This window comes from Macaca thibetana, chromosome 17, assembly GCF_024542745.1.
Source record: "Macaca thibetana thibetana isolate TM-01 chromosome 17, ASM2454274v1, whole genome shotgun sequence".
In the NCBI taxonomy this organism is placed as follows: domain Eukaryota; kingdom Metazoa; phylum Chordata; class Mammalia; order Primates; family Cercopithecidae; genus Macaca; species Macaca thibetana.
This window is the reverse complement of record NC_065594.1, coordinates 1,393,874-1,419,900: the sequence shown is the minus strand read 5'-3', so window position 1 is coordinate 1,419,900 and position 26,027 is coordinate 1,393,874. Positions and strand designations below refer to the sequence as shown.

General features: G+C 43.3%; 1 protein-coding gene and 1 long non-coding RNA gene across 4 annotated transcripts in view; one reads left to right on the top strand and one right to left on the bottom strand.

Annotated features, from left to right (window-relative positions):
* MPHOSPH8 (M-phase phosphoprotein 8) overlaps nucleotides 1-25,596 on the top strand; it is a 35,079-nt gene extending 9,483 nt beyond the window's left edge. The window contains exons 2-14 of one of the 3 annotated variants that reach the window (XM_050766482.1): nucleotides 1,363-1,518; nucleotides 6,061-6,909; nucleotides 8,144-8,243; nucleotides 9,720-9,977; nucleotides 12,012-12,137; nucleotides 12,218-12,306; nucleotides 14,457-14,597; nucleotides 16,488-16,574; nucleotides 19,720-19,874; nucleotides 21,651-21,805; nucleotides 23,870-23,997; nucleotides 24,811-24,894; nucleotides 25,434-25,596. In XM_050766482.1, coding sequence (XP_050622439.1) covers nucleotides 1,363-1,518; nucleotides 6,061-6,909; nucleotides 8,144-8,243; nucleotides 9,720-9,977; nucleotides 12,012-12,137; nucleotides 12,218-12,306; nucleotides 14,457-14,597; nucleotides 16,488-16,574; nucleotides 19,720-19,874; nucleotides 21,651-21,805; nucleotides 23,870-23,997; nucleotides 24,811-24,894; nucleotides 25,434-25,475 — 2,370 coding nt within the window. In that variant the 3' untranslated portion in view covers nucleotides 25,476-25,596. Of the gene's footprint in view, nucleotides 1-1,362; nucleotides 1,519-6,060; nucleotides 6,910-8,143; nucleotides 8,244-9,719; nucleotides 9,978-12,011; nucleotides 12,138-12,217; nucleotides 12,307-14,456; nucleotides 14,598-16,487; nucleotides 16,575-19,719; nucleotides 19,875-21,650; nucleotides 21,806-23,869; nucleotides 23,998-24,810 lie in introns of all 3 variants that reach the window. The other 2 variants (XM_050766483.1, XM_050766481.1) reach the window with 2 other exon arrangements.
* Nucleotides 20,485-25,962, bottom strand: LOC126940535 (uncharacterized). The gene is made up of 2 exons (XR_007720790.1): nucleotides 25,748-25,962; nucleotides 20,485-21,266 (listed from the first exon to the last, which is right to left on the bottom strand). It is a non-coding gene; the product is annotated as an uncharacterized LOC126940535 (long non-coding RNA).
* Nucleotides 25,963-26,027: the final 65 nt, after the last annotated feature.

Sequence of the window (26,027 nt, the reverse complement as noted above, 5' to 3'; positions counted from 1 at the left end):
CGCCTGTAGTCCCTGCTACTCCGGAGGCTGAGGCAGGAGAATGGCGTGAACCCGGGAGGCGGAGCTTGCAGTGAGCTGAGATCCGGCCACTGCACTCCAGCCCGGGCTACAGAGCAAGACTCCGTCTCAAAAAAAAAAAAAGAAAAGTTATAACAAAAAGTGCTTGATACATAAGTGAAAAAGCAATATTAAAAATTATAGTATTATCCTAATGTTTTAAAAACATTCTAAATATGTATTAATGTAACAGGTGAAGGAAGTAGATCAAATTATTACCAGTATCTATTTATTATTTGGTTCTTCCTATCTTTTCTATTTTTCATTGCTTTTCAAGAATTACATACCGCTTTATGGAATCAGAATAGGACTTCAGTCTTTGGTTTATGAAAAACAGAACAATGACAGACGGTTTTTTCTTTTCATTTCTCTCTCTTTTGTTTTCTACACCAGCCTGTTGCCCAGGCTGGAGTGCAATGGCACCATCTTGGCTCACTGCAATCTCCATCTCCTGGGCCTAAGTAATCTGCCCACCTCTGCCTCCCAAGTAACTTGGACCACAGTTGCATGCCACCGTGCCCAGCTAATTTTTTTTTTTTTTTTGAGATGGTATCTCGCTCTTTTGCCCAAGCGGGAGTGCAGTGGCCCAATCCCTGCTCACTGCAACCTCTGGCTCCTGGATTCAAGTGATTCTCCTGCCTCAGCCTACCAAGTAGCTGGGACTACAGGTGCGCACCACCATCATTTTTTTTTTTTTTTTTTTGAGACAGAGTTTTGCTCTTGTTGCTCAAGCTGGAGTGCAATGGCGTGATCTTGGCTCACTGCAACCTCTGCCTCCTGGGTTCAAGCGATTCTCCTGCCTCAGCTTCCCAAGTAGCTGGGATTACAGGCGCCCGCCACCACACTCAGCTAATTTTTTTGTATTTTTTAATAGAGACAAGGTTTCATCACGTTGGCCAGGCTGGTCTTCAGCTCCTGACCTCAGGTGATGCGCCTGCCTCGGCCTCCCAAAGTGCTGGGATTACAGGCGTCAGCCATTGCGCCTGGCCCATAATTTTTGTATTTTTAGTAGAGATGAGGTTTCACCATGTTGGTCAGGCTGTTCTCAAACTCCTGGGCTCAAGCAATCTGCCCACCTTGACCTCCCAGAGTGCTGGGATTACAGGCCTGAGCCACTGCGCCTGGTCGATACTTTGTTTATTAAGCCATTTTTCTCAGGAGATGGATGTACTTTATAATGTGATAATTTCCATTTAGAAGCAATTTTCAAGTTCGTTCATGTCTTCTCAGTTTTGTTTTTTTTTTTTTGAAATTTAATCAAGTTAGTGATCTGCTTTATTTGCCTCCTTTTATTTTCTATAACAGGGTAAAGTTCTTTACAAAGTTCGCTGGAAAGGCTATACGTCGGATGACGATACCTGGGAGCCCGAGATTCACCTGGAGGACTGTAAAGAAGTGCTTCTTGAGTTTAGGAAGAAAATTGCAGAGAACAAAGCCAAAGCAGTCAGGAAGGATATTCAGGTACTATGTTTTGTCTCATACTTGTTTTTATGTACATAAATCTATTGTAAATTTTAACTCTTTTAAGTATGTGTAGTAAGTGATTTACAAATAATGAAGTGTACAGTATTCCTTAGTGTAAATTCCACGTAGCCAATTCTCACAGACTGCTTTCAGTGATTTTTGCTGGGTTCTTCTTTCTGTATCCAACCTACAGTTGCAGTTGACAAACAAGAATAGTTTGGAGATGAATATTGATACTTTCCTTTAAGTTAAGAGTAAGGTAAAAGTGGAGAAAAAAGAGACATGCCAAACTGTCATTTGTTCGTCCATGATATGAACAACTAGATTTTGTATATTTTATTATATTTATTTTGCATTATCAACCTATGTCTTATGCCTGCTTTTTCTGCTAGTTAAAACAAATTATCTGGTGAGGACCTGGTTTAAAAAAAAAAACAAAAAAAACTTAGAACTATATAGTGAAGGCTGGGCACGGTGGCTCACGCCTGTAATCCCAGCACTTTGGGAGGCTGAGGCGAGTGGATCATGAGGTCAGGAAATTGAGACCATCCTGGCTAACACAATGAAACCCCGTCTCTACTAAAAAATACAAAAAATTAGCAAGGTGTGGTGGTGGGCGCCTATAGTCGCAGCTACTCGGGAGGCTGAGGCAGGAGAATGGCGTGAACCCGGGAGGTGGAGTTTGCAGTGAGCCGAGATGGTGCCACTGCACTCCAGCCTAGGCGACAGAGCGAGACTCCATCTCAAAAAAAAAAGAAAAAAAAAGAACTATATATAGTGAAGATATCTCACATTAAGAGAATGATTCTCGTTATTTTATAGGCTGAACGTTGATCTTTCTCCCTACAATTTAAGTTTCACCTATGTTTTTTAAAATACGTAGTCTTTTTTAAATGACCAAAACAATATTAGTTTTAGTTTTGACTGTGTGCATTCGTTGTTAATAATAATAATAATAGCAATAGCAGAAGTGCCTGGCATTTACTGAGCACGTGTGTTTGCTGCATGACTACCATACACTGGGCCCGCACTGGGTTAGTAAGTGGAGCAATCACTTAGTAAAGCAAGTGTCTTCATAAGGTGACCACTGGTCTGCTGTGAGCTTTGAGTGATGTTATGTGACACTAATGGACTTCTGCGGAACTGTTCTGTCGACATTGTAGTATTTTTAGCTTTTTTTCTTTTTTGAGTAAACATGGAATGTCTCATAGGGGTCAGACCCCTAAACAGTTCCAATTAGAGAAAGATAGGTAAAATCTGTTTTCTGTGCTTGATCTGCCTTCGGGTTATACATAGATATATCATTTTTTCTTTTCTTCTCACTTATTTATTTTTAAATACAGAGTCTTGCCTCTGTCACCCAGGCTGGAGTACAGTGGCACAATCGTGGCCTACTGCAGCCTCAGCCTCCTGGGCTCAAGTGACGATCCTCCCACCTCAGCCTCCCAAGCAGCTGGGACTATAGATACACGCCCTAGGCCTGGCTCATTTCTTTTCTTTTTTCCAGAGACAGGGTCTCTCTGTTGACAGGCTGGTAGGAACTCCTGGCCTCAAGTAATCCTTGCACCTTGGCCTCCCAAAGTGTTGGGTGGGATTGCAGGTGTGAGCCACTGTGCCCGACCTGATTTTTCTTTTAAAGATGGTACCATATACTGATAATTTTGCCTTTTGCCCTAACTTTAAAATAATCTTTTATTAATACATATTTTATTCAGAAAACAAATATGGGCATTTTTTTGGCACCAGTACATTCTTAGAGATGCTTTTATTCAACATGTTACTATTGGTGCTAAAACTGTTGCACATTTAGCTGGGAACTCCTTCATACCAGTCCCTGTGTCCTGGCGCTCCCTCTCAGGGTAGCACTGCTCTCTTTTCTGGCACAGTGGCACATCCCAGCCTCAGTAGATCCCTGCTGACCTCTGTAACTCGACCTGTCACCACACCGTCAGCACAGAGACCTGTGTATTCTCCCTTTTCCTACCAGGAGAGCTCTGGTCACAACAGTATTGCATGTCCTTATTTACTAAATCTTACAATACAGAGAAATTAACCTCAGATTTGCTGTGCCCTTTCTACTATGAACGACAAACAGTATTTGTTTATCAACCTATTTGATAAAGTTCCACATTTATTTGCAGTTCTTTTTGTTCTTAGAATATATGCAGTGTTTAATGTTCAGAAGTTACTTGAATTTTTTTTTCTGTGTGGTTATCAGTTTTATAAACAGGTTCATTTGTCTGTCTGTATTCAGTTTTAGGGTTCCCCCATCCTTGCCGATGCAATTTTGTTGAGTATGTAAAATACTTAATGTGGTTTGAAGGATAAAACTAGAAATTAACTGGGACCTATCTTCTCCCTGCCGTCTCTCTCCCTCTATATCTGATTTGAAATACTGTCCTTTACTCCCATTTAATAACTATAATCAGCAAGCATAATATTCCTTCAGTATGTTCTCACCACGTCTCCCCCTGTTATTTTCTAGATACACTGTACCTTGTTAGAACATTTAGTCACGCATACTAGCAGCCTCTCTTGCAACCCTCATTCAGTCTTAGTCCTAGAAGCAAATACATAATTAATGTTTTCCACCAGTCCTTATGGTGATGTTTGTCCAGTCATTTTTGATTATCTGAAGCTCATGCTTTAGTACAGGGCTTCTCAAAGTATGGACTCTGGCTGGAGCATCAGTCCCCAGCAGGGGTGCATGCGAGAGTTTGCGACCCCCCTCTGTGGTAGGAAGGCTCTGAAGAACAGTTCACCGACTTGTTTCCTAACAGTTTGTTGGCAGCGTTTCTATCTGAACGCCAGTTGCAGATTCCTTAGTGCACATTTTCTTTTCTCAGGTGTCTTACTGTATTAATCCATTATCATCTGGCACAAAACATTGTTCTTGATGACCAGTTGAGTTTATTTGTCTTGTAAGTGACTTGGGTCTTTTTGCCTGATGCTCCGAAGTTTTTGTTTGTTTTCTCTTCCATTTTATAGACATGTCTTTTTGGTATGCTTCTGTTGTTTTTAGGATAGTCAGCCTGGCTAATTAAAACAATTTTTTTTGATCTTTTGTTTCTGTCTTCTCGGCCTACTTGGTTTGGAATCTAATCCTAGCAGTTTTTCCTCCTTGTGTGGCTTGGTCCTGGAAGTCCTGAGGAGAGCTTCGCTGGTCCCTTTTGCAGGGCCTGGGAGGGGCCAGCCACCTCTCCCCTTCTCCCCTGCCTTGCCCAGTGCGCATGAGGCCCCACCCCGCAGCTGCTCTCTCAGGCAGGACCCGCCTGGGCTTTTCCAGATTGTTGCCTTCGCTTCCCCTGCGTGACCATCCACACCACATGGGCCTTACCACTGTTTTAGTTTTGGTAAGGCTTGCGTGGTATGGACTTCGGACTTACCGAAACCAAAAGCTGTCTGCGGGGAGTTTTGTTTTGCTATCCTACTTGTCTTGTTTTTTATGAGGTGATTCAGGGAGATTGGAAAGGTTAAGTCAGTGCCACCATATTCCCACTCGTTAACCTTGGTGGCATCCATTTCTTAGGCAGTGTAGGGAAGACATTTTTAAAGTATATCTGGTCAGATGCTGTGGCTCACCCCTGTAATCCCAGCACTTTGGGAGGCCAAGACAGGATCATTTGAGGTCAGGGGTTCAAGACCAGCCTGGCCAACATGGTGAAACCCTGTCTCTACTAAAAATACAAAAATTAGCAGGCCATGGTGGCGCATGCCTGTAATCCCAGCTACTCATGAAGCTGAGGCAGGAGAATTGCTTGAACCCAGGACCCAGGAGGCAGGGGTTGCAGTAAGTCACTGCACTCCAGCCTGGGCGACAGAATGAGACTGTCTTGTAAAACAAACAGACAAACAAAAGCTATCGTTTCCATCCCTTCTCTCTACCCCCAAGTCATTTAGGATACGGTGGTTTTGGGAAATGGGAACTGAAAATACTTTGCATAGTGTTTTTGTGTCTATACAAGTACTTTATTCTTAAGTTTCTTTTTTTCAATTTTAATATAGGAAAATATTTTTTCATAAGCAATATTTCAGATAACACATGAATTTGGGAAGTAAGATTTGTGTGCAGTCTTGCTTGTTCTGTACATAACTGTCAAATGTAGGAGCAAGTTTAAGGACATTCCGGGATCCAGGGTCTTAGAAAACGTTTCGTATTTGCATTGGTAACTACTTTATTGGCAGCCAAGAAAGTCTGTAAAAATTACTTTCTTGGTGGTTTTGGAAATGTTGAAGTTCAGATCATTTCCAGCCCACCATACCTGCGTCCACTCACTCCTGCTTTGGGCTGGGCACTCAGCAGCACTGTGTTTCTGTGCGCTCCTGCCTTCTAAACTCACACTTGCCCTCACTGCCAAGACCTGTTTGCTAAGTCAGAGATAGAGGCAGCGTACGATTTCAGCTTACGTAAGCGGGTTTAAGAAGTTGAGATTCTGCTTGGAACAAAATATATTCTTACCAAATTTCATTAGTACTACTTTTCAAAACCTTTAAAATCAATATGTTTATGAATATTTTAATCTTTTTTGTATTTTCTAGAGACTGTCCTTAAATAACGACATATTTGAGGCGAACTCTGATAGCGATCAGCAAAGTGAGACAAAAGAAGATACTTCACCAAAGAAGAAAAAGAAAAAATTAAGGCAGAGAGAAGAGAAGAGCCCAGATGATCTGAAAAAGAAAAAAGCAAAGGCCGGGAAGCTAAAAGACAAGTCCAAATCAGACCTGGAGAGCTCCTTGGAAAGTTTAGTTTTTGATTTAAGGACAAAGAAAAGAATTTCTGAAGCCAAAGAAGAACTAAAGGAGTCCAAAAAGCCTAAAAAAGATGAAGTAAAAGAAACAAAGGAATTAAAGAAAGTTAAAAAGGGTGAAATAAGAGATTTAAAGACGAAAACAAGAGAAGATCCCAAAGAAAATAGAAAAACAAAAAAAGAAAAATGTGTCGAATCCCAGGTGGAATCTGAATCAAGTGTACTTAATGATTCTGCCTTTCCAGAGGATGACAGTGAAGGGCTACATTCCGACAGCAGAGAAGAGAAACAAAACACTAAAACTGCAAGAGAGAGAGCAGGGCAGGACACAGGGCTGGAGCACGGCTTTGAGAAGCCGCTAGACAGCGCCATGAGTGCTGAGGAGGATACCGATGTCAGAGGCAGGAGGAAGAAGAAGACCCCGAGAAAGGCTGAGGACACTAGAGAGAGCAGGAAGCCAGAGAACAAGAACGCTTTCTTAGAGAAGAAAACTGTGCCTAAAAAGCAGAGGAATCAAGACAGAGGCAACAGTGCTGCAGAGTCAGAGAAGCTGATGCCTGTGTCTGCCCAAACGCCAAAGGGCTGGAGGTTGAGCGGGGAAGAGAGAGGCTTCTGGTCCACTGACTCAGCCGAGGAGGTAAGGGCCACGGAAGGCAGCAGAAAACCCATATTGAGTGGTCAAGACATTTCACAAGCAAAGAAAGGGAAACAGCCAAGCTGTAAGAAAGTGTTTATGACTGTGGGCGGTCATAAATGAAGATCCTCCAGCTTTTGGACACCGCAGCTTATCTCTTAGTCTCTGGTTTGTTTCTCTTAGAATGATTATGACTAGAAAATTAAAGGCTAATTTGTGAACAAGGAAGGATGGTTTTTAGAGGTACTCAGATGATATATGGAGCATTGTACACTCAGGTTTATAGCTTCATCAGCTTATTTTATTGGTTTTTCACATCCTACTTGGTCATTTCCCCTGTTGTCTTGAGTATACCACTATTAAATAATAGGACACAAAGTACATCAACAAGTATTTTAATTAAATTTAATTAATTAAATACGCTTATAAAAACGTATTTAATAGAGAATTTGTCCCATTATAAAAATTATTTTTATATGGCTTTGCAAAATGGATGTATTTTCCAAATTATGAGAGTATTTATATATGCAGTATTTATCAAGGGCTATAAAGAACATCATTTTTTTCATTCATTATTTCCAGTTTTGGGAATTTATTTTAAGGAAATCATTTTAAAGAAGGAAAAACTGTGCATACATAGTTATTCATGGCAGAATTATCTTCATTAGTGAAAAATGTATAGCAATCTGACTTTCTAGCCATAGGAAACATTGATATGTCAACTTGGGGACCATTAGAACTACTGAAATATTATGAGGTCAGTGTAGCGAAATAGAACAACTTAGATAATGCAGTGGAGAAGAGGAGCCTACATAAATGTGAACACAGTCATAAAAATATGTGTGTAATGTAAACAAAAATGAATTTTAAAAAAGATTATCCATGTAAAAGTACAAGGACCAGAAGGGGGAACATGGAGAAGTAAAATAGTCATGGTTGGTTAAGACTATGGGTGGAAAACTTTCTTAGAATTTCCTTTTTTTTTTTTAAATAAAATTCCTAAAAGAGGGTGGGAAAACTGGTGTTGGGCTTTGAATTTGGTATTTTGTGAATTATCATCTGGTTGACTGAGGAAGCAAAATTCTTTTGTGTGAAGAGGATTTAATGATCAGTGATCATGTACCACAGTACACAAGGGTGGTTCCCTGAAGCCACAAACCTGTATTTTCCGGTTCTCAAATAAATACACAGCGTCAACTCTTTATCCATTCTTGTTTGGATATCATGTCATTTTCAGGACAAAGAGACCAAAAAAACTGAATCCAAAGAAAAATATCAGAAAAGGCACGATTCTGACAAGGAAGAAAAAGGCAGAAAAGAGCCAAAAGGATTAAAGAGTGAGTGTAAATGTTAACGTTTTGCCATTTACATTGCTGTCTGATATACAAATAATTAACCAGTTACATTTATTACATTTATTATGTAAAAATTCATATAATTTTTTTCCGTTATTTTCACCTTGTTTTTCCTTTTTAATATGATGAGGGATCAGATTAGAATTACTGAGACAGGAAATCAGTTATGGCAGAAAAATAAATGTGTTTTTTATAGCAGATGCTAAATTTTAAAACACACCTTTTAATATATTCATTATAAGTAAGTCTGTGTCATTTGTGTAAAATATAATATTGAATATGCATTTTGGATCACTTCAAGATAGACCATAATAGAAAATCCATAATATATATCAATATTGGAACAAATACTTTATATTTCTTAAAAACAAACAAAAAAACACCATTACAGTGTTTGAATAAACCCTAGCAGATAAATATTTAGTTTCTGTAGCAAAAGTACTTGGAACACATGTTTTCTGGCAAACAGTGGTTCTAAGAGATGAATGATTTTCCTTGGGTTTTCTTACTGAAAGCTGAATGTAACTGAAGTAATATTAAAAGTAAGTTTTTCCTAAGCCTAGGCTGGTTTTGGCAGGGAAGCAGGTGAATGAAGTGGCAGGAGCAGTGGCTTTGTTTCAGTGGGTCACACGTAAAGTGGCTGTAAGATTGCTGTTCAAAGCAAAACAAAAATCTTAAATGCCTTCTGTTCGTCAATAACTAGAGGTTCAAAATGCTGTAAAACTGGACCTGGCCTTCTTAACCTTTTTTCCTCCTAGTATCTTGTATGTCAGTTTTAGATACATTTTTACTGTGAACATATAGCCTTAAATGGAACGACTGTTTGTCCCATTCATAAGGGTACTCACTAGAGTCCAGTTTTCAATATTCCCTGATAACAAAACCTGTCTGCTGTGTACCTAGAGTTTATAATAGAATTCATCCTAATTCTCTTCTTCTTGGAGTTATTTCTAATGTCAGGTCTAGTGTCTGCCCGTTTTCTTCCCACTTTCTTTAGTTAAAAGCTGGTAGCATCAGGTACAGTTTTACCAGGTACACGGGCAGTGCTCTGGCACCCTGCTGTTTCCCTCACTTGCCACCAGAAACCATTTTGGTGCAAGCCTCAGGATCCAGCTATAGACAGTCTGATGTCTTTAGCTGTGGGAAAGGTGCTGGTGTGACTTGGATCACTGAGACTCACCGCCTTCAGTAGGCCTTTGTCACAACTGCAGGTGAGTAGTTCAGAACATCTGCTTAACAGCCATTCACACTGCACATCCTTTCTGAATATTGAGCAGCCAGTAGAAAGACCAGCTGAAACGATTTTTTGGCTTTGACAGTAAATCAGACCAGGCTTTATAAGCTAGGTGGATGTTAGTAAAAAGAAAATATCTTGTTGCTTTAACACTAACTTAGATTTTCTTTTGAATGTAACAAATTTGTGACTCATACTTAACTATCTTTTAATTTTTTCATTAGCACTTAAGGAAATCAGAAATGCATTTGATTTATTTAAATTAACTCCAGAAGAAAAAAATGATGTTTCTGAGAATAATCGGAAAAGGGAAGAAATACCACTGGATTTTAAAACCATAGACGATCACAAAACCAAGGAAAACAAACAGTCACTTAAAGAGAGGAGGAACACCCGAGACGAAACGGACACTTGGGCATACATTGCTGCAGAAGGTGATCAAGAGGGTTCAGACAGCGTGTGCCAAGCAGATGAGAATTCGGGTGAGTCTGGAATCATTTTGCAGAATTTTTCAAGATAGTGCACCGTATTATTTTACTGTACTCTTCTCTGTCTATATTTCTGATCTCAAGATAAAAAAATAATGGAGTAAAGAGTTTATTTGGATCTCCTGAATAACATTTTATATTGAAGACGGGTCATTCTGTGACTTCTCAATGGATCAAACAATTTTTCTGAGTTCCTATAATGTTCTCAGCACGTATGGAATTAAAAGATTTCTGATTTTCTACCTTACCTACTCCTACCTGGCAGCCCCATTTTATATCTTACTATTTAATAGATTTCTTTCAGGAAATTATCAAATATAAACTTATTTGTATTTTATCCTTTTAATGTTGTAGCAAATAACACTAAATAAGATTATACTGTAAATGCTGTCCTGAGGACATTGGAACTGGTCGAGAAGAAGAATAAAGACTACAGTAGTGGTGGGGAGGAGTACTAAAAAGTGTACATACATGTTTATAACTAGGATCTAATAAACCAGAGAGGTTAGTCTAATAAAACTAGATATTTTATTCTCTTTGAAGCTATTGTGAATGGGAGTTCATTCATGATTTGGCTCTCTGTCTGTTACTGGTGTATAAGAATGCTTGTGATTTTTGCACATTGATTTTGTATCCTGAGACTTTGCTGAAGTTGCTTATCAGCTTAAGGAGATTTTGGGCTGAGATGATGGGGTTTTCCTAAATATACAATCATGTCATCTGCAAACAGGGACAATTTGACTTCTTTTCCTAACTGAATACCCTTGATTTCTTTCTCTTGCCTAATTGCCCTAGCCAGAACTTCCAACACTATGTTGAATAGGAGTAGTGAGAGAGGGCATCCCTGTCTTGTGCCAGATTTCAAAGGGAATGTTTCCAGTTTTTGCCCATTCAGTATGATATTGGCTGTCGGTTTGTCATAAATAGCTCTTATTATTTGGAGATACATTCCATCAATACTGAATTTATTGAGAGTTTTTAGCATGAAGGGCTGTTGAATTTTGTCAAAGGCCTTTTCTGCATCTATTGAGATAATCATGTGGATTTTGTCTTTGGTTCTGTTTATATGCTGGATTACGTTTATTGATTTGTGTATGTTGAACCAGCCTTGCATCCCAGGGATGAAGCCCACTTGATCACGCTGGGAGCTGGAGGCTGGAGCTGTTCCTATTCGGCCATCTTGGGCGCGCCCCCAGAAGTGTTAGTTTGAGTTGAGGGCTTTGGAAAAGTTCTTCTTTATTGCATATGTTTTACAGACTTTATTTCTGTGGTAAGGCCATCTGCTTAATGTCATCTATATAGTTTGAGGAATTGGTTTCAGGTGAAAATCCTTTAACTCTTACCACCAAGTATTTCTGTTTTTCACTTGTAAAACAACCATTGTGAATTACTCCCAGACGAGCTGCACTGAAGTCTGTGATTGCTGTGGTGATAAAGGCTGAACACAACGTCCTTGATGTTCCCGTGCCTGTGGGTCCTGTCGGAGAAGACTCTAGCAGTACCTCACAGGGAGCTGGGTGTGGGCCAGGGCACTGTGGGAGCAGAAGGCTTCCAGATGTAGGGGCCCGAGTGAATCTGGAAGGATCCATAAGCAGTGCCTTTGACTCACATGCTGGGGTAGCTCACACACGAGAACAGCTTTATCTGTACATGATGGGAAGCAGCGTATGTCCAAGAAGAATGGTGTAAGGGAGAAAAGTCACATTAGGATTGTATTTCCTCTTACCAGATCCCTGATCCCTCCTTCCTTTGAGCTACTTAGTCTTAAAATTCCTCCTTCGCTATTTTACAATGACAGGTTACCTATTTATCTTCATGCCTTCGGAGTACCATGGCTTCTCAGTGTGAATCGTTCACATTACTTCCCAAAGAAAGTCGGGGATTTTATCAATTAAAAGACCCCATTATACAGTGACTTGTGTGAAAAGTATACATAGAGCTTTGATTAAGACACCACAAATTTCATAACATTGTGGGTTTTTTATACTTAAGACAAATGTATGTTAACAAGGCCATTGTGTGTTCCAGATGGCAGGCAGCAGATTCTGAGTCTGGGCATGGACCTGCAGTTGGAATGGATGAAGTTAGAAGATTTCCAAAAGCACCTTGATGGGAAAGATGAGAATTTTGCTGCAGCAGATGCAATTCCAAGTAGTGAGTGGTTTTGGAAATATTGAAATCCCTTTCACAAATCTAGATTTATAAAATCTAACTTATCTTTCCTTTCATTTTAGATGTGTTAAGGGATGCTGTAAAAAATGGGGATTATATTACTGTAAAAGTTGCACTTAATTCAAATGAAGAATATAACCTGGACCAAGAGGTAATATGTCTTTGAAAAATCTCATGAAAGGAAAATGGAAAGTAACTCTTGAAAGAATTCAAATTAATTTTTCATTTATTTTAATTACAAAAGACTGGGTGTGGTGGCACACACCTATAATCCCAGCACTTTGGGAGGCCGAGGCAGGAGGATTGCTTGAGCCCAGGAATTGGAGACCAGCCTGGGCTCCATGGTGAAACCCCAACTCTACAAAAAATACAAAAATTAGCTGGACATGGTGGTATATGCCTTTGGTCCCAGTTACTTGGGCGGCTGAGGTGGGAGGATCACCTGAGCCTGGGAGGTCATGGCTGTGGTAAGTTGAGATCGTACCACTGCACCCCAGCCTGGGCAACAGAGCAAGACTCTGTCTCAAAAAAAAAAAAAAAAAGTAATGCACGTTCACTTTGTAAAATTAAAAAATTGCAGAACCCTATAAATGTACAATTATAGTCCCTTTAATTCCAACCCCCTTACCCCCCCAAAAGTGATGGTTTGGTTTGGTTATGGCTACCTGTTTTGTATGTGGTTTTACCCTCTGCCATTCCGAGAGCATAGAGTGAGACCATTTTCCTATGGCCATTTGTGTTTCTTTGATGCTTGCCCCATTTCCAACAACTGTCCATCTCTCTGTTGTAGCTGGCGTGTTTCATACTGATACGTATGGATTTTTTAATGGAAGTATATTGACCCTTTCTCCCTAGATTTTAGGTTTTGTGTTTTGAGTCTTGTATTGCTTGAAGATTTTTATTTTTAGGCAATTGTATCTGTCGATCTTTTACATTTATGGCTTTTGGGTATCTTGCTTAGAAAATATTTTCATATTTTCTTCTTTAGTTTTTTAGCTTCGCTGTGGATTTTTTAGGTTTAATCCTTTGGGATTACAATTCACAAAATTATTGGGATTTTGATTAAAATTGCATGAAATAATATAGATTGAGAATTGGCATTTTTATTTACATTTTGCATCTTCTGTCCAGGAACATGGTAATTCTAATCACTCAGCTCTTCATTTATACCCTTAAGCAAAGTTCTATGGGTTTTTCATTCATATAGACATTGCACATTTCTTCTAGATGTATGCCTGTATGTTTTATGTTTTGTTATGGTCATTAGTCTTTTTTCATTTACATTTTGTTTTCTAACTGGTTGCTTGTCAATGGTAAAGCTATGGATGTCTTTGTACACATATGTATGTGTGACTCCAGTCATTTAATGAAATTCTCTTCTAGTTTTTAAGTTACTTGTTTTGGATTTTCTAGGTAGAAAATTTGATCATATGCCCCCCAGAAAGTCACTGTTCATTTTATATGGTACAAACTTTTCATGTACCTTTAGGATTTCATACACAAAACAAAATCAAAGAAGATACAAAAATGAGAGCTGGGCGTGGTGGCGTGCACCTGTAATCTCAGCTACTCGAGGCTGAGGCAGGCGCCCAGGAGTTTGAGACCAGCCTGGGCTGACATAACAACACCCTGTCTCAATAAAAAAGAAAGAAAGAAAACCACCACCAACAAAAAAAAATTCAAGCATTCCTTGGAGATATTGTGGGTTTGGTTCCAGACTGTTGGAATAAAGCGAGTCACACAAATTTGTTGGTTTCCTCGTGCATATAAAAGTTAGGTTTACTGTAGTAAACTACAGTAGTAGTTTACTGTAGTCTGTGAATAGCATTACATCTTTTAAAAAAACTATATATCTTAATTTACAACACTTTATTGCTAAAAATGGCTGACACACCACCACAAAATGGGCACATGCTGTGGGGTACTGGTGTGAATAAACGTGCCTGTGGCAGGGTTGCCACAGACCTTCAATTTGTAAAAAACACAGTCCCTGTGAAGCTCGGTAAAGCAAAGCTCAGTGAAACGAGGTAGGCCTATAGAGGAAAGCGTAAAATTTTATGCAAACATTTATATGTGAAAAAATATTCTAAAAGCTACTAGTTTATGATGGTTGGGATATGTGAAAAAATATTCTAAAATCTACTAGTTTATAATGGTTGGGATATTTTAGCGAAAATCCTAAGTAGATGCCTAAATCAATGCCCGTTAGTGATATCACACTGAAACATCTCAAGTGAGAAGACTTGGTTCTGAAATTGTTCTAAAGATTAACACGTTTTTTATTTAACAAAACCAACACAGGATTCCAGTGGAATGACACTGGTGATGCTTGCCGCCGCGGGAGGGCAGGACGACCTCCTGCGACTCCTCATAACAAAAGGCGCGAAAGTGAACGGTCGGCAGAAAAACGGGACCACCGCCCTCATTCATGCCGCAGAGAAGGTTTGTGGCTTCTCGTGCATCCGTTTCAGAGCTTTCATTCCTGCCGATGGACTGAGAGGACCTCTTTGGTAGTGAAATACAGCAATCACACGGCCACATAGCTTTTTTTTTTTTTTTAAAGACAGAGTCTTGCTCTGTCCCCCAGGCTGGAGTGCAGTGGCACGATCTCAGCTCACTGCAACCTCTGCCCCCCGGGTTCCAGCAGTTCTCCTGCTTCAGCCTCCCTAGTAGCTGGGATTATAGGTGCCCACCACCACGCCCAGCTAATATTTGTATTTTTAGTAGAGACAGTGTTGCCATATTGGCCAGGCTGGTTTCGAACTCCTGACCTCAAGTGACCCACCCGCCTTGGCCTCCCAAAGTGCTAGTATTACAGGAGTGAGCCTCTGCGCCTCGTCTGCTCCAGTTCTACTTTCTAATAGTATTTTATTATTGTCATATTATATTATGAAATAACACTTTCCTTTTTTTGAGACGGAGGCTCGCTCTGTGGCCCAGGCCGCCGGAGCGAGTGGCGGGATCTCGGCTCACTGCAAGCTCCGCCTCCCGGGTTCACGCCATTCTCCTGCCTCAGCCTCCTGAGTAGCTGGGACTACAGGCGCCCGCCACCTCGCCCGGCTAGTTTTTTGTATTTTTAGTAGAGACAGGGTTTCTCCATGTTAGCCAGGATAGTCTTGATTTCCTGCCCTCGCGATCCTCCTGCCTTGGCCTCCCTAAGTGCTGGGATTATAGGTGTGAGCCACCGTGCTCAGCCATCACATGGTCCCATAGCTTTTTAAAAAATTCGTTTTAGAAATAAGGTCTCGGCCGGGCGCGGTGGCTCAAGCCTGTAATCCCAGCACTTTCGGAGGCCGAGACGGGCGGATCACGAGGTCAGGAAATCGAGACCATCCTGGCTAACACAGTGAAACCCCATCTCTACTAAAAAAAATACAAAAAATTAGCCGGGCGAGGTGGCGGGCGCCTGTAGTCCCAGCTACTCGGGAGGCTGAGGCAGGAGAATGGCCTGAACCCGGGAGGCGGAGCTTGCAGTGAGCTGAGATCCGGCCACTGCACTCCAGCCCGGGTGACAGAGCGAGACTCCGTCTCAAAAAAAAAAAAAAAAAGAAAAAAAAAAGAAATAAGGTCTCCATCTGTGGCACAGAGGGGAGTGCAATGGCACCATCATAACTCACTGTGGCTGGGAACTCCTGGTCTCAAGCAGTCCTCCTGCCTCAGCCTCCCGAGTCGCTGGGCCCGTGTGTGCCATCACACCTGGCTAGTTTTAAAAATGTTTGTAGAGACATGGTCTCACTGTGTTGCCCAGCCTGGGCTCAAGGAATCCTCCCGCCTCGGTTGAAGTGCTGGGATTACAGGCATGAGCCGCCGCCCCCAGCTGGAGGAACTTTTTAACTTCATGTTTCAGTTGATCTGTGACATGTAATGAATGGATTTATCATCAGTAGTGCATTGTAATCACATTTCAAAATGTGATTTGTCTCGTTAGAAGTAATTTATATTAAAATACTTGATTAAAGTACTAATATTAATTTTCATCTTAAATAATTTAAAACTTTTTCGAATGGTATTAGTATTCCTTTTGGTTAATAATTTAATTGAAATGTTCCCATATATTATCTTTTTAAAGGATTTATACGTAGAGGTTCTTAGGTGGGAGCTAGCGGTTCCGTTTAGGTAGCAGTTGCTGGCAGCACAGTGAGTGGCGAAATCTGGGCCTCTGTGGGGCAGGGCTCACCCCCGCGGCCCCACAGCAAGGCTGTGTGTGACCCACAACCACTTGTGATAGAACCTGCTGGGTACTTTTCCTGATGACCTAAGAATTTCAAAATATCTGAAAACTGTCTTTTAAATAATTTGGGGAATTAAATTTGCTTGTTTTTCTTTTCATAGAACTTTTTAACAACAGTGGCTATTCTTTTGGAAGCGGGAGCTTTTGTCAACGTCCAGCAGAGCAATGGTGAGACCGCACTGATGAAGGTAAATCCCTCCTGTGGGTTGTTCCTTCTTCATTACCTTGGCAGGTGCTTGTGTTAGCATCTGCCACTGCCCGGCGCTGTGCTGGGGCCTGATAACAGAGTGGGTACCAAGACAGTCCTGGAGTCCAGCCACTTGCAGGGGAGGAGGAGAAGCGGGCTGGCAGGGCAGCAGTGAGCTCAGAGCGGGCAGTGGTGTGATCAGAACAGCACAGAGAGCCATGAGGTCACAGGGAAGTGCTCCGAGCTGGGCCTTGGGGACCCTGGCAATCTGTAGGGTGGATGAGGCAGGTGCCACACTGTATCCTAAATGGCAGTCAAGTCAGCAGGGAGGGAGCACTCTGGCTGCAGCTGGAGCAGCAGGGAGGCTGCCGGCCTGGAAGGAGCAGGCTTGGGCGTGGGACGGAGCTCCTCGTGCACTCTGTGTTCCTCATTTGATGTTGGTGAATTTGTCGCCTCGGGCTTGTTCCTGTGTTCCGGAACGTGGTTTGCAGACAGGTTTTGAAAGAAAGGTCGACCGTTTGGCATTTGTCTTAGGGGACACTGCACGGTCTGGTTGGTTCCTCTGCAGCAATTGTGGGTTCCTGGCCCAGGATGCTATTAGGATATAGCAGGTCCAGACACCCAGCCAGCAGTGGCCAGCTCAGCTCCCTGTGGGCACCTGTCCTCTTTCCTCCCTGGGATGCTTGGCTCCATGTAAGCCATTGAGCCCAGCAGGAGCCTGCCCACAGCGCCCATTCCAGCCTCTGTCCCCAGTAAGCAAAAGAGCACAGCCAGGCCCTGGGTCTGCAGGGCACCTGGCATCCAGTCTCACCGTGAACCGTCTTCTGATGGCCCGGACCACCTGTCTCTTGTCCTCCTGCCGCACGAGGCCCATAAACAGTCTCCTCCTGTTGCCCAGGCTGGAGTACAGTGGCACCATCATGACTCACTGCAGCCTCGGCTTCCCGAGCTCAAGTGCCTCTCACCTCAGCCTCCCGAGTAGCTAGGACTGTGGTTGTCTCATGTGGAGCAGTGGTGGCCTCTCAAAGCATCATCTTAGTGACAGATGACCCGGTGCACCCTGAACTGCAGCCATGCAGATGCATCTAGAGCATGAGAGAGGTGGGCGGGCACAGAAGCCTGCTCATGCGAAGCCTTAGGGAGTTCGTCCAGAGGGCCCTGGGGAGCCACAGCAAGGTTGAAGCTGAAGAAGGGTAGAATCAGATTAGAGGGTTTTCATTTGTGTGTTTTAATGCTTCGTAGTACAGAAGGGGCATAGATTGGGAGGAGGATAGTTTGCAGACTTGTTGTGTCTCCAGGTTATGTGAAATAACAGAAGTCTGTACCTGGGTCATGGCAGGAGGGATGGAGTGGGTGAGCTGGCCACTTGGTAAGAGGTACAATTCACAGAGCTTGGTAACTGGAGGGGACGCCTGGTCACCCCATTTCCTAAGTTGGGGGCCCAGGTGGCACAGATGGAGGGAGTTGGGTATTGGGTCGTGTAGATGTCACCTCTGCACATTTCACTGGGGAATCTAGGCTCAGGAGAGGGTGTGGGCTGGAGATTCAGGTTTGCTGCTGTCCAGCTCTGCGACAGTGACTGTAGCCATAGGTTGAGAGTAGGGTCATCCATGGGGAAGTGGAAAGGAGAAAAGGGCCGTAGAAGGAAAGAAGCTGCGTGGGGAGAAGCAGAGGAGGAAGTGGTCCTCAGGCTGGCAGCGCCTCCCCCAGCACCAGGCAGAAGGCAAGTGGGAGCCCCGGGTCAGCACCTCAGGGCTGAAGCCGTGCTGAGGTGTCTGTGTTGAGCTGGGAGTGGGGTGCAGAGGGGAGAGGGCTCTGGAGTGGGTCGGGGAGGACGTGGCGTTTCTTCCCTGAGAGGACACGTGGCACTTACTTCACTGGGTCTGAATTCAATAGACTGCCTTTATCTGCCATGAGGTTTATTTAAGTATTTGTTCCTGAAAAGCTGTATTTTAATTGCTTTCAGGATTTAGCATGTTGAAGTTCTTTTGAGTTTTAGAATGAGAAGATATAAACATAGTGATTTTCAGAAATTAAAACCCTTTCATCGGAGGAGAAAGTGTAGAACATGGGTCCTTTACCAGAGTGGGCGGGTGCAGGGGGACTGCCCTCACCTGTCGCTGCAGGCTCTGTCGGTCCCAGCAGGGCCTCACCCTCCCCGTGGCTGCAGTGTGGGCCACTCGGTCTGTCCCGAGCCTGTCCTGGATGGTGTCCCTCACCTCTGCAGTGGACACCCGGCGTGACCCGAAAGGTCTCAGGCATTGCCCAGGCTCCGCTGATCTGACGGCAGAGCCGCCCCTGCTGGAAGCGCTGGCTGACACCGTTGTCCGGGCAGTGTGGCGGGCGGGCAGCGTGGTGGGCGGGTAGACAGGTAGCGTGGCGGACGGGCAGTGTGGTGGACGGGTAGCGTGGCGGATGGGCAGAGGGTGGACGGGCATCGTGGTGGACGGGTAGTGTGGTGGAGCGCCGCTGCTCCTGGAGGCCACTCTGTACAGTGACGCTGCTGCCCCAGCATCTGCCTCACAGGGTAGGGGGCGGCACAGGGACCCCATCCGCTTTTCACAAATGGAAACGGGAGACTCAGAAGAATTACAGGACTTATCTGCAGTCACGTGGCTAGTGAGTGACAGACAAGGAAACGGTCTGTGCCACAGCTGCACCGTAGGTTTGCAAATTCAGATTCCTATCTGTGCTTGGGTCATCTCCTTTAAAGCAGCAGCTGGGGACATTTTGAGGTTATTTTGTGGTCCTGAGAGGTGTTTTTGAGATTCCCGAGACAAAGCTGTCTATAGTGAGGGCCAGGCTTGTGTATCTCGGTGCCTCTGCCGAGGGGCTGGCTCGCAGGGACAGCATAGCATGGACAGAGGGCAGCAGAGGCAGGGCCTGGTGTCTGTTCTGTCTTGGGACTGAAGCATCCTTTTTGAAGTTGCCCATTTCCTGAAAACTCACTGAAGAAATTAACCTGAACGTAGCACACAGATTTCTGTGTTGGCCCCTGAGTCAAAGATACTCCCCACTTGCATTTAAGCAACGTGGCCTGTGCCCTCTTCACAGAGCCCAGGCATGTATGGAGAAGGGACCAGCACCCATGGGGAGTTACCACAGGTTACAGCTGAGTAATTGTTCCTCCTTTTCACCTGACGCAGGCCTGTAAAAGAGGAAATTCAGACATTGTACGACTTGTGATTGAATGTGGAGCTGACTGCAACATTTTGTCAAAGCACCAGAACAGTGCCCTGCACTTCGCGAAGCAGTCTAACAACGTGCTTGTGTACGACTTGCTGAAGAGCCATTTAGAGACGTAAGTGGCAAGCGACTGTGCCATGTTGAGTCCCATATCATACGCTGTTCGTGTGGACACATTATCATTGGAGCGGCCTCTGCATAACTGCTCAGAAAAACATCCAGCACAAGTCCTGATGGTTTTGTTTCCAGTAAATCACAGATTTAATAAATGGCATATGAATTATTTTTCTGTAAGTTATTTAACTCAGAAAATTTCAAACTTAACACTGGCCTATCTGGGAGTATTTTCCTTAAATATTAAGTATGCTCTTAATTTGGTTAGCAAAGGTTTTCTTAAAAACATTTAAACTTGGCCGGACACAGTGGCTCACGCTTGTAATCCTAGTACTTTGGAAGGCCGAGGCGGGTGGATCACCTGAGGTCAGGAGTTTGAGACCAGCCTGGCCAACATGGTGAAACCCTGTCTCTACTAAAAAAAAAAAATTAGCCAGGCGTGGTGGCGGGCACCTGTAATCCCAGCTACTCAGGAGGCTGAGGCAGGAGAATTGCTTGAACCCGGGAGGGAGAGGTTGCAGTGAACCAAGATCACACCATTGCACTGCAGCCCGGGTGACAGAGCAAGACTCTGTACCCCCACCAAAAAAAAGAAACTTTAAACGTTCGTCTTTCTTTTTAATAGACCTTATTTTTTGCAACACTTTTAAGCACAGCAAAGTTGAGTGGAAGGTACAGATTTCCAAGCCTCCCCACCGCCATCCTCCCCAACTGTCGAGATCCCAGTCGCCCTCCACGGCACATTACTACAGCCGAGGAACCTACAGGGACATTGCGTAACCCCCGGAGCGCAGCACTGACATCAGGGCTCACTCGTAGTGTTACATTCTGTGGATCTGGACAGAGACTTCATGCATCCGTCCCTCATCACAGTGTCAGAATAGTTTCACTGCCAGAATAAGCCTGTTTTCCACCTCTTCATCCCTCCCTCCCCCAGCCCCTGACAACCACCAGTAATTTTACTGCCTTCATATTTTGCCCTTTCCAGAACAGTTGGAATCACACATTATTTGGCCTTTTCAGGTTGGCCTCTTTCGTTTAGCAGTAGGCATCCCAGATTCCTTCCATGTCTTGATATGGCGTTTCTGTTTAGCACTGACTAATATTCTGTTGTTGCTTGTCAATATTTACCAGTTTATTCAAGTTCATTCTTTTTCAAATAAATTCTAAATCATATTTTATTTTATTGCAAGTTCATACTTACAACAATTTAGTATTTCTATCACTTCAGAACTCTTTTGGCAACACACATCACAAACTCGCACATACCAGACAGTAGCGAACTCAAGGCGGCGTTTATGTCACAGGTCTCGGGTGGGCCTCTGGGACTGCGCCTGTTGCACGCGGTGCTGCTGATGGCTGCAGTCCCGACTCCTCTGGTCACACGGGGTGTCTGCATAGATCCAGGAAGTAGAGTGACCCACTTTCCTGATTTGCCCAGGACTGAGGGCTTCCCCTTTCTGATTTTCCACTGATTCATTAGACAACTATGTATCAAGCATAGACTTTGTGCCAGGCACTGTTCTAAAGACTGGGGAGATGGAAACGGCAGTGGGGGAAGAGACTTGCCCTCTTAGAACTTCAGTTCCACTGAGATGGACCAGACAGACACACAGGTTGTCGGGTGCCGCCGGGTGGAAGTCGAGCTGGGAAGGAGGCAGGCAGAGCTGCAGCTCTTTTTTGGAAGGTTGGCCTGGGAAGGCCTCACTGGTTTTCGACAGGCTTGTGGTTCTTTTCTACATTAATGTTAACAACGTGTACTACTCTTTTTTCTTAGACTTTCAAGAGTAGCAGAAGAGACAATAAAGGATTACTTCGAAGCTCGCCTTGCTCTGCTGGAACCAGTGTTTCCAATCGCATGTCATCGACTCTGTGAGGGGCCAGATTTTTCAACAGATTTCAATTACAAACCCCCACAGAACATACCAGAAGGTAAGCCTGTGCCTCCCTTCACACTTTCCTGTGTGAAACGTGACACGATAGTAACAGATTGTTAGACAGAATCCGTTCTTTGAACAAACTTTAAGGAAATTCCGTTATGTGTAATAATTCTGCAAACCAGTTAACAGCAGAGCTACTCTGAAGAGACACCGGCTGACACCCCATCCCTGTTTTAACCCCTGTTTAGAGCACTGAAGTTAGGGCTTCCTAATCACACTGGTGCTCAGTGAGTTTTACTAAAATTCAGTGTCTGAGTTATGAAGATTCTGAGCCTGGAATGTTTTTTCCCTGAATTGTGTTGTTTGTAAAGTCTTTGCCCTTCTTGAAAAAGAAAAAATAGTCTTGCCCTGTAGTAAAGCCGGGTGGAAGAGATGGAGAAGCCACTTCCCTCTCTAGCCTCTGCTCCAGCCCCTCTCCAGGCAGGACTGTGGCTGGCCCTCTCTACACGTGGTGCCAGGCAGATGTGCAGGCAGCACGTCTGCCGAGGGGAGGCAGCTGGGCTCTGGCTTTTTTTGCTTAGAAACCCGTTCCCCGTTTTGTTAAGTGGCCTCTTTCATTTAGCAGTAGGCATCCCAGATTCCTTCCATGTCTTGATAGTGAGTTTCTGTTTAGCACTGACTAATACTCTGTTGTTGGTTGTCGATATTTACCAGTTTATTCAAGTTCATTCTTTTTCAAATAAATTCTAAATCATATTTTATTTTATTGCAAGTTCATACTTATAACACAATTTAGTATTCATTCCTGGAAAACATATTTAAGAACATATAGCCCTGCCCCTGAAAGAGCCATTTGTAGTATCTTAGTGTTGAGAGAACTTGACATTGTGGAATCATAATTTATCAGGTTTTGTTGTTGCTGCTGTTTTGAGAGGGAGTCTCCCTGTGTCACCCAGGCTGCAGTGCAGTGGCATCATCTTGGCTCATTGCAACCTCTGCCTTCTGGGTTCAAGTGATTCTTCTGCCTCAGCCTCTGGAGTAGCTGGAACTACAGTCGCCCACTGCCACACCCAGCCAATTTTTGTATTTTTAGTAGAGATGGGGTCATGTTGGCCAGGCTGGACTCAAATTCCTGACCTCAAGTGATCTGCCTGCCTCAGCCTCCCAAAGTGCTGGGATTACAGGCGTGAGCCACCGTGCCTGTTCAATAATTTATAGTTTTGATTATTTAGGTGGACCATCTGCATTGCCAGGTGTGAGCGCCAGCGAGCGATGCCCTGAGCTGGCCCTGGTGAACCTGAGCACCCACTGACAGCTACAACTGCTGGACTTGCAGTTTTCTCAGCATTTGTATAATGTCTGCATCCACCAGCCTTTTTTTTTTTTTTTTTTTTTTTTTTTTGAGAAGGAATCTCACACTGTTCCCCAGGCTGGAGTGCAGTGGTGCGATCTCGGCTCACTGCAACCTCCACCTCCCGGGTTCAAGCAATTTTCCTGCCTCAACCTCTTGAGTAGCTGGAATTACAGGTGCCCGCCACCACACCCAACTAATTTTTGTATTCTTAGTAGAGACGGGGGTTTCACTATGTTGGCCAGGCTGGTCTTGAACTCCTGGCCTCAAGTGATCTGCCCGCCTCTGCCTCCCAAAGTGCTGGGATTACAGACATGAGCCACCATGCCTGGCCAATTTTGGGTATGTATTAATCAGAAAAATTGGAAGGGGCAAAAGGGTATGTGGAAGAAAATGGAAAACCACTCAGACCCACACCCAAAGGAGCCCACCACAGGAATGTCCCTGGGACATGTGCACATTCAGCAGTCATGTTTAAAATACCAGTTTAATAACTTCAGTGTAGAAAATCATACTTAAGTCTTTTCCAGGAACTGTCAGTAGAGATTACTTGGGCAAAAGGTAAAAAGAGTTCTGTGGGTTGAAAAATGCCAGGTGACACAAGCTTTGAGAGGGCCAACCTCCTCTGAGCCTCCAGGCGGAGTGGGTGATGCCTGTCTGACCAGGTCCAGCTCAGGGGCCTGCTTCCATCTGGCGTTGAGTGTTCCTCTCTCTGGGGGCTGAAGGTTGCATTTGAAGTAATTCACACACATCTCCCATTTTCAGGCTCTGGCATCCTGCTGTTTATCTTCCATGCAAACTTTTTGGGTAAAGAAGTTATTGCTCGGCTCTGTGGACCATGTAGTGTACAAGCTGTAGTTCTGAATGATAAATTTCAACTTCCTGTTTTTCTGGTAAGATACTCTGTATTTCACTATTGAAAAGTAAATTCTTCTAATCAAAAGCATACGTGACTTCATTTTAAATTCCTGTGTCTTAATATAATCATTCAGAAAATAATCCAATAATAGTGGTTGGGAATGAGGCAATATCCGTAATTATCCTAAATTTTGTCAGTAGGAATTTTTCCTGTTTTTTTGCCTTAAATTGTGCTTACCATACTGTCTTAGGGCTAGCATTGTTCTGAATGTAAATTCTTAATGATCTCAAAGATTCTTTGTATATACTTTGCCACTTTTAGAATTCTTTCCTTGGACTGAATTAAGCAAAATTCCCTAGATATAGCCATTTTTAACACTTGTACTGTATATTGCTGGGTGCATTCTAATCCAGTTTCCTGGACTGATTTTGTCATTTGTATATTTTTAATAAATCAAGGGAAAAGTAAGTCACCTTTTTTTTTTGAGACAGGGTCTCACTCTGTTGACCAGGCTGGAGTGCAGTGGCGCGGATCACAGCTCACTGGGGCCTTGACTTCCCAGGCACAAGCAATCCTCCCGCCTCAGCCTCCTAACTACCTGGGACTACAGATGCACGTGTCACCACATCTGGCTAATTTTTTGTATTTTTTGTAGAGATGGGGTTTCACCGTGTTGGTCAGGCTAGTCTCAAACTTATGGGCTCAAGCGATTGGCCTCCTCCACAGCATCTTGACTTATGAAATAAAAAACAAAACTTATTTATGATTCTTTTACATCATTGCTGTTGTAATAGTTTCTGGTGTAAGTTTGAAAAAGCACTGATTTTTTTTTCTCTTTCCATTGTAGGACAGTCATTTTGTTTACTCATTCAGCCCTATTGCAGGTCCCAATAAACTCTTCATAAGGTTGACAGAAGCACCCTCTGCCAAGGTGACAATCCTTTCTTCATATGTAGTGTCAGTACTCAAGTTGTTACTCCAGATTACTTTATCAGCATTAGAAAAAAATTCCAAGAATCCTGGTGTACCTGTCCTAGAGAGACGCACTCCCTAGGGTAGTGATGCTCGGTGCACCCTCTCTCAATCTAGTGTGTTAGACATAATAATGCGGCAGGAAAAGGACTTGGTTGCAGCTGAGAAGAACGCCTCTGTAGAGGAGGGAACCATCTGAATCATGTTCTAGGCCTTGGTATGGAATTGCCAAATATATGTCTTTAGGCCGGTCCCTAACCTCTTGTATGAAAGGAAGCTGGACAAAATAGTCTCTCTAATAAAACAGTAATATAACATTAATAGCACTTGGAATTATTTCTTGAATTAAAATGGCAATGATCTAACAATGTAAATTGATAAGCAACTTGAAAATACTGCCAAATAATAGAAGCAGATCTTGGCCATGTGTGGTTTTTTTCTTGTAAGAAAGGGGAAATCTGGATCTGTACTGACAGCTGCATTCTTTTCTTTCAACAGGTTAAGTTGCTAATAGGTGCATACAGAGTGCAGCTGCAGTGACCGAACAGCAGGGATTGGGTGGAGTTCTCTTCAGACCCATTCCTACACTCTCTCTGACAGCAGTTTGGAATTCTCCTAGCACATCTATGTCAAGTTTTGTCTGTAAACCTCTTGCAGTTAAGCCTGTTGTCTGTTGTAGTCTGTAAGACGCGACATAGCTGTGTCTGTGCCAGTATGCTGGAATCTCAGTGCAGTGTCCAGACTGCGTATTTCAGTTTTTCCACAATGTGGATAGTACATATGAGGATTATTTAAGAAAATTAAAGACTTACTTTCTTTTTTCTGGAGACGGAGTTTTGCTCTTGTTGCCCAGGCTGGAGTGCAATGGCACGATCTCAGCTCACTGCAACCTCCGCCTCCTGGGTTCAAGTGATTCTCCTTGAAATTTCTACTAGCCCTGGTGAACTTGTGCTTTAAAAAAAAAGAAAAAGAAAAAGTTCAGCTCTAAAGCATTTGCTTACAGCAAGGGGAGCCATGTTATATTCAAGTTACCCAAGCACCAAATAAAGTGTGGGTTTGCTGCCCCTGAAAGGGTTGGGGGGCCTGATCTTT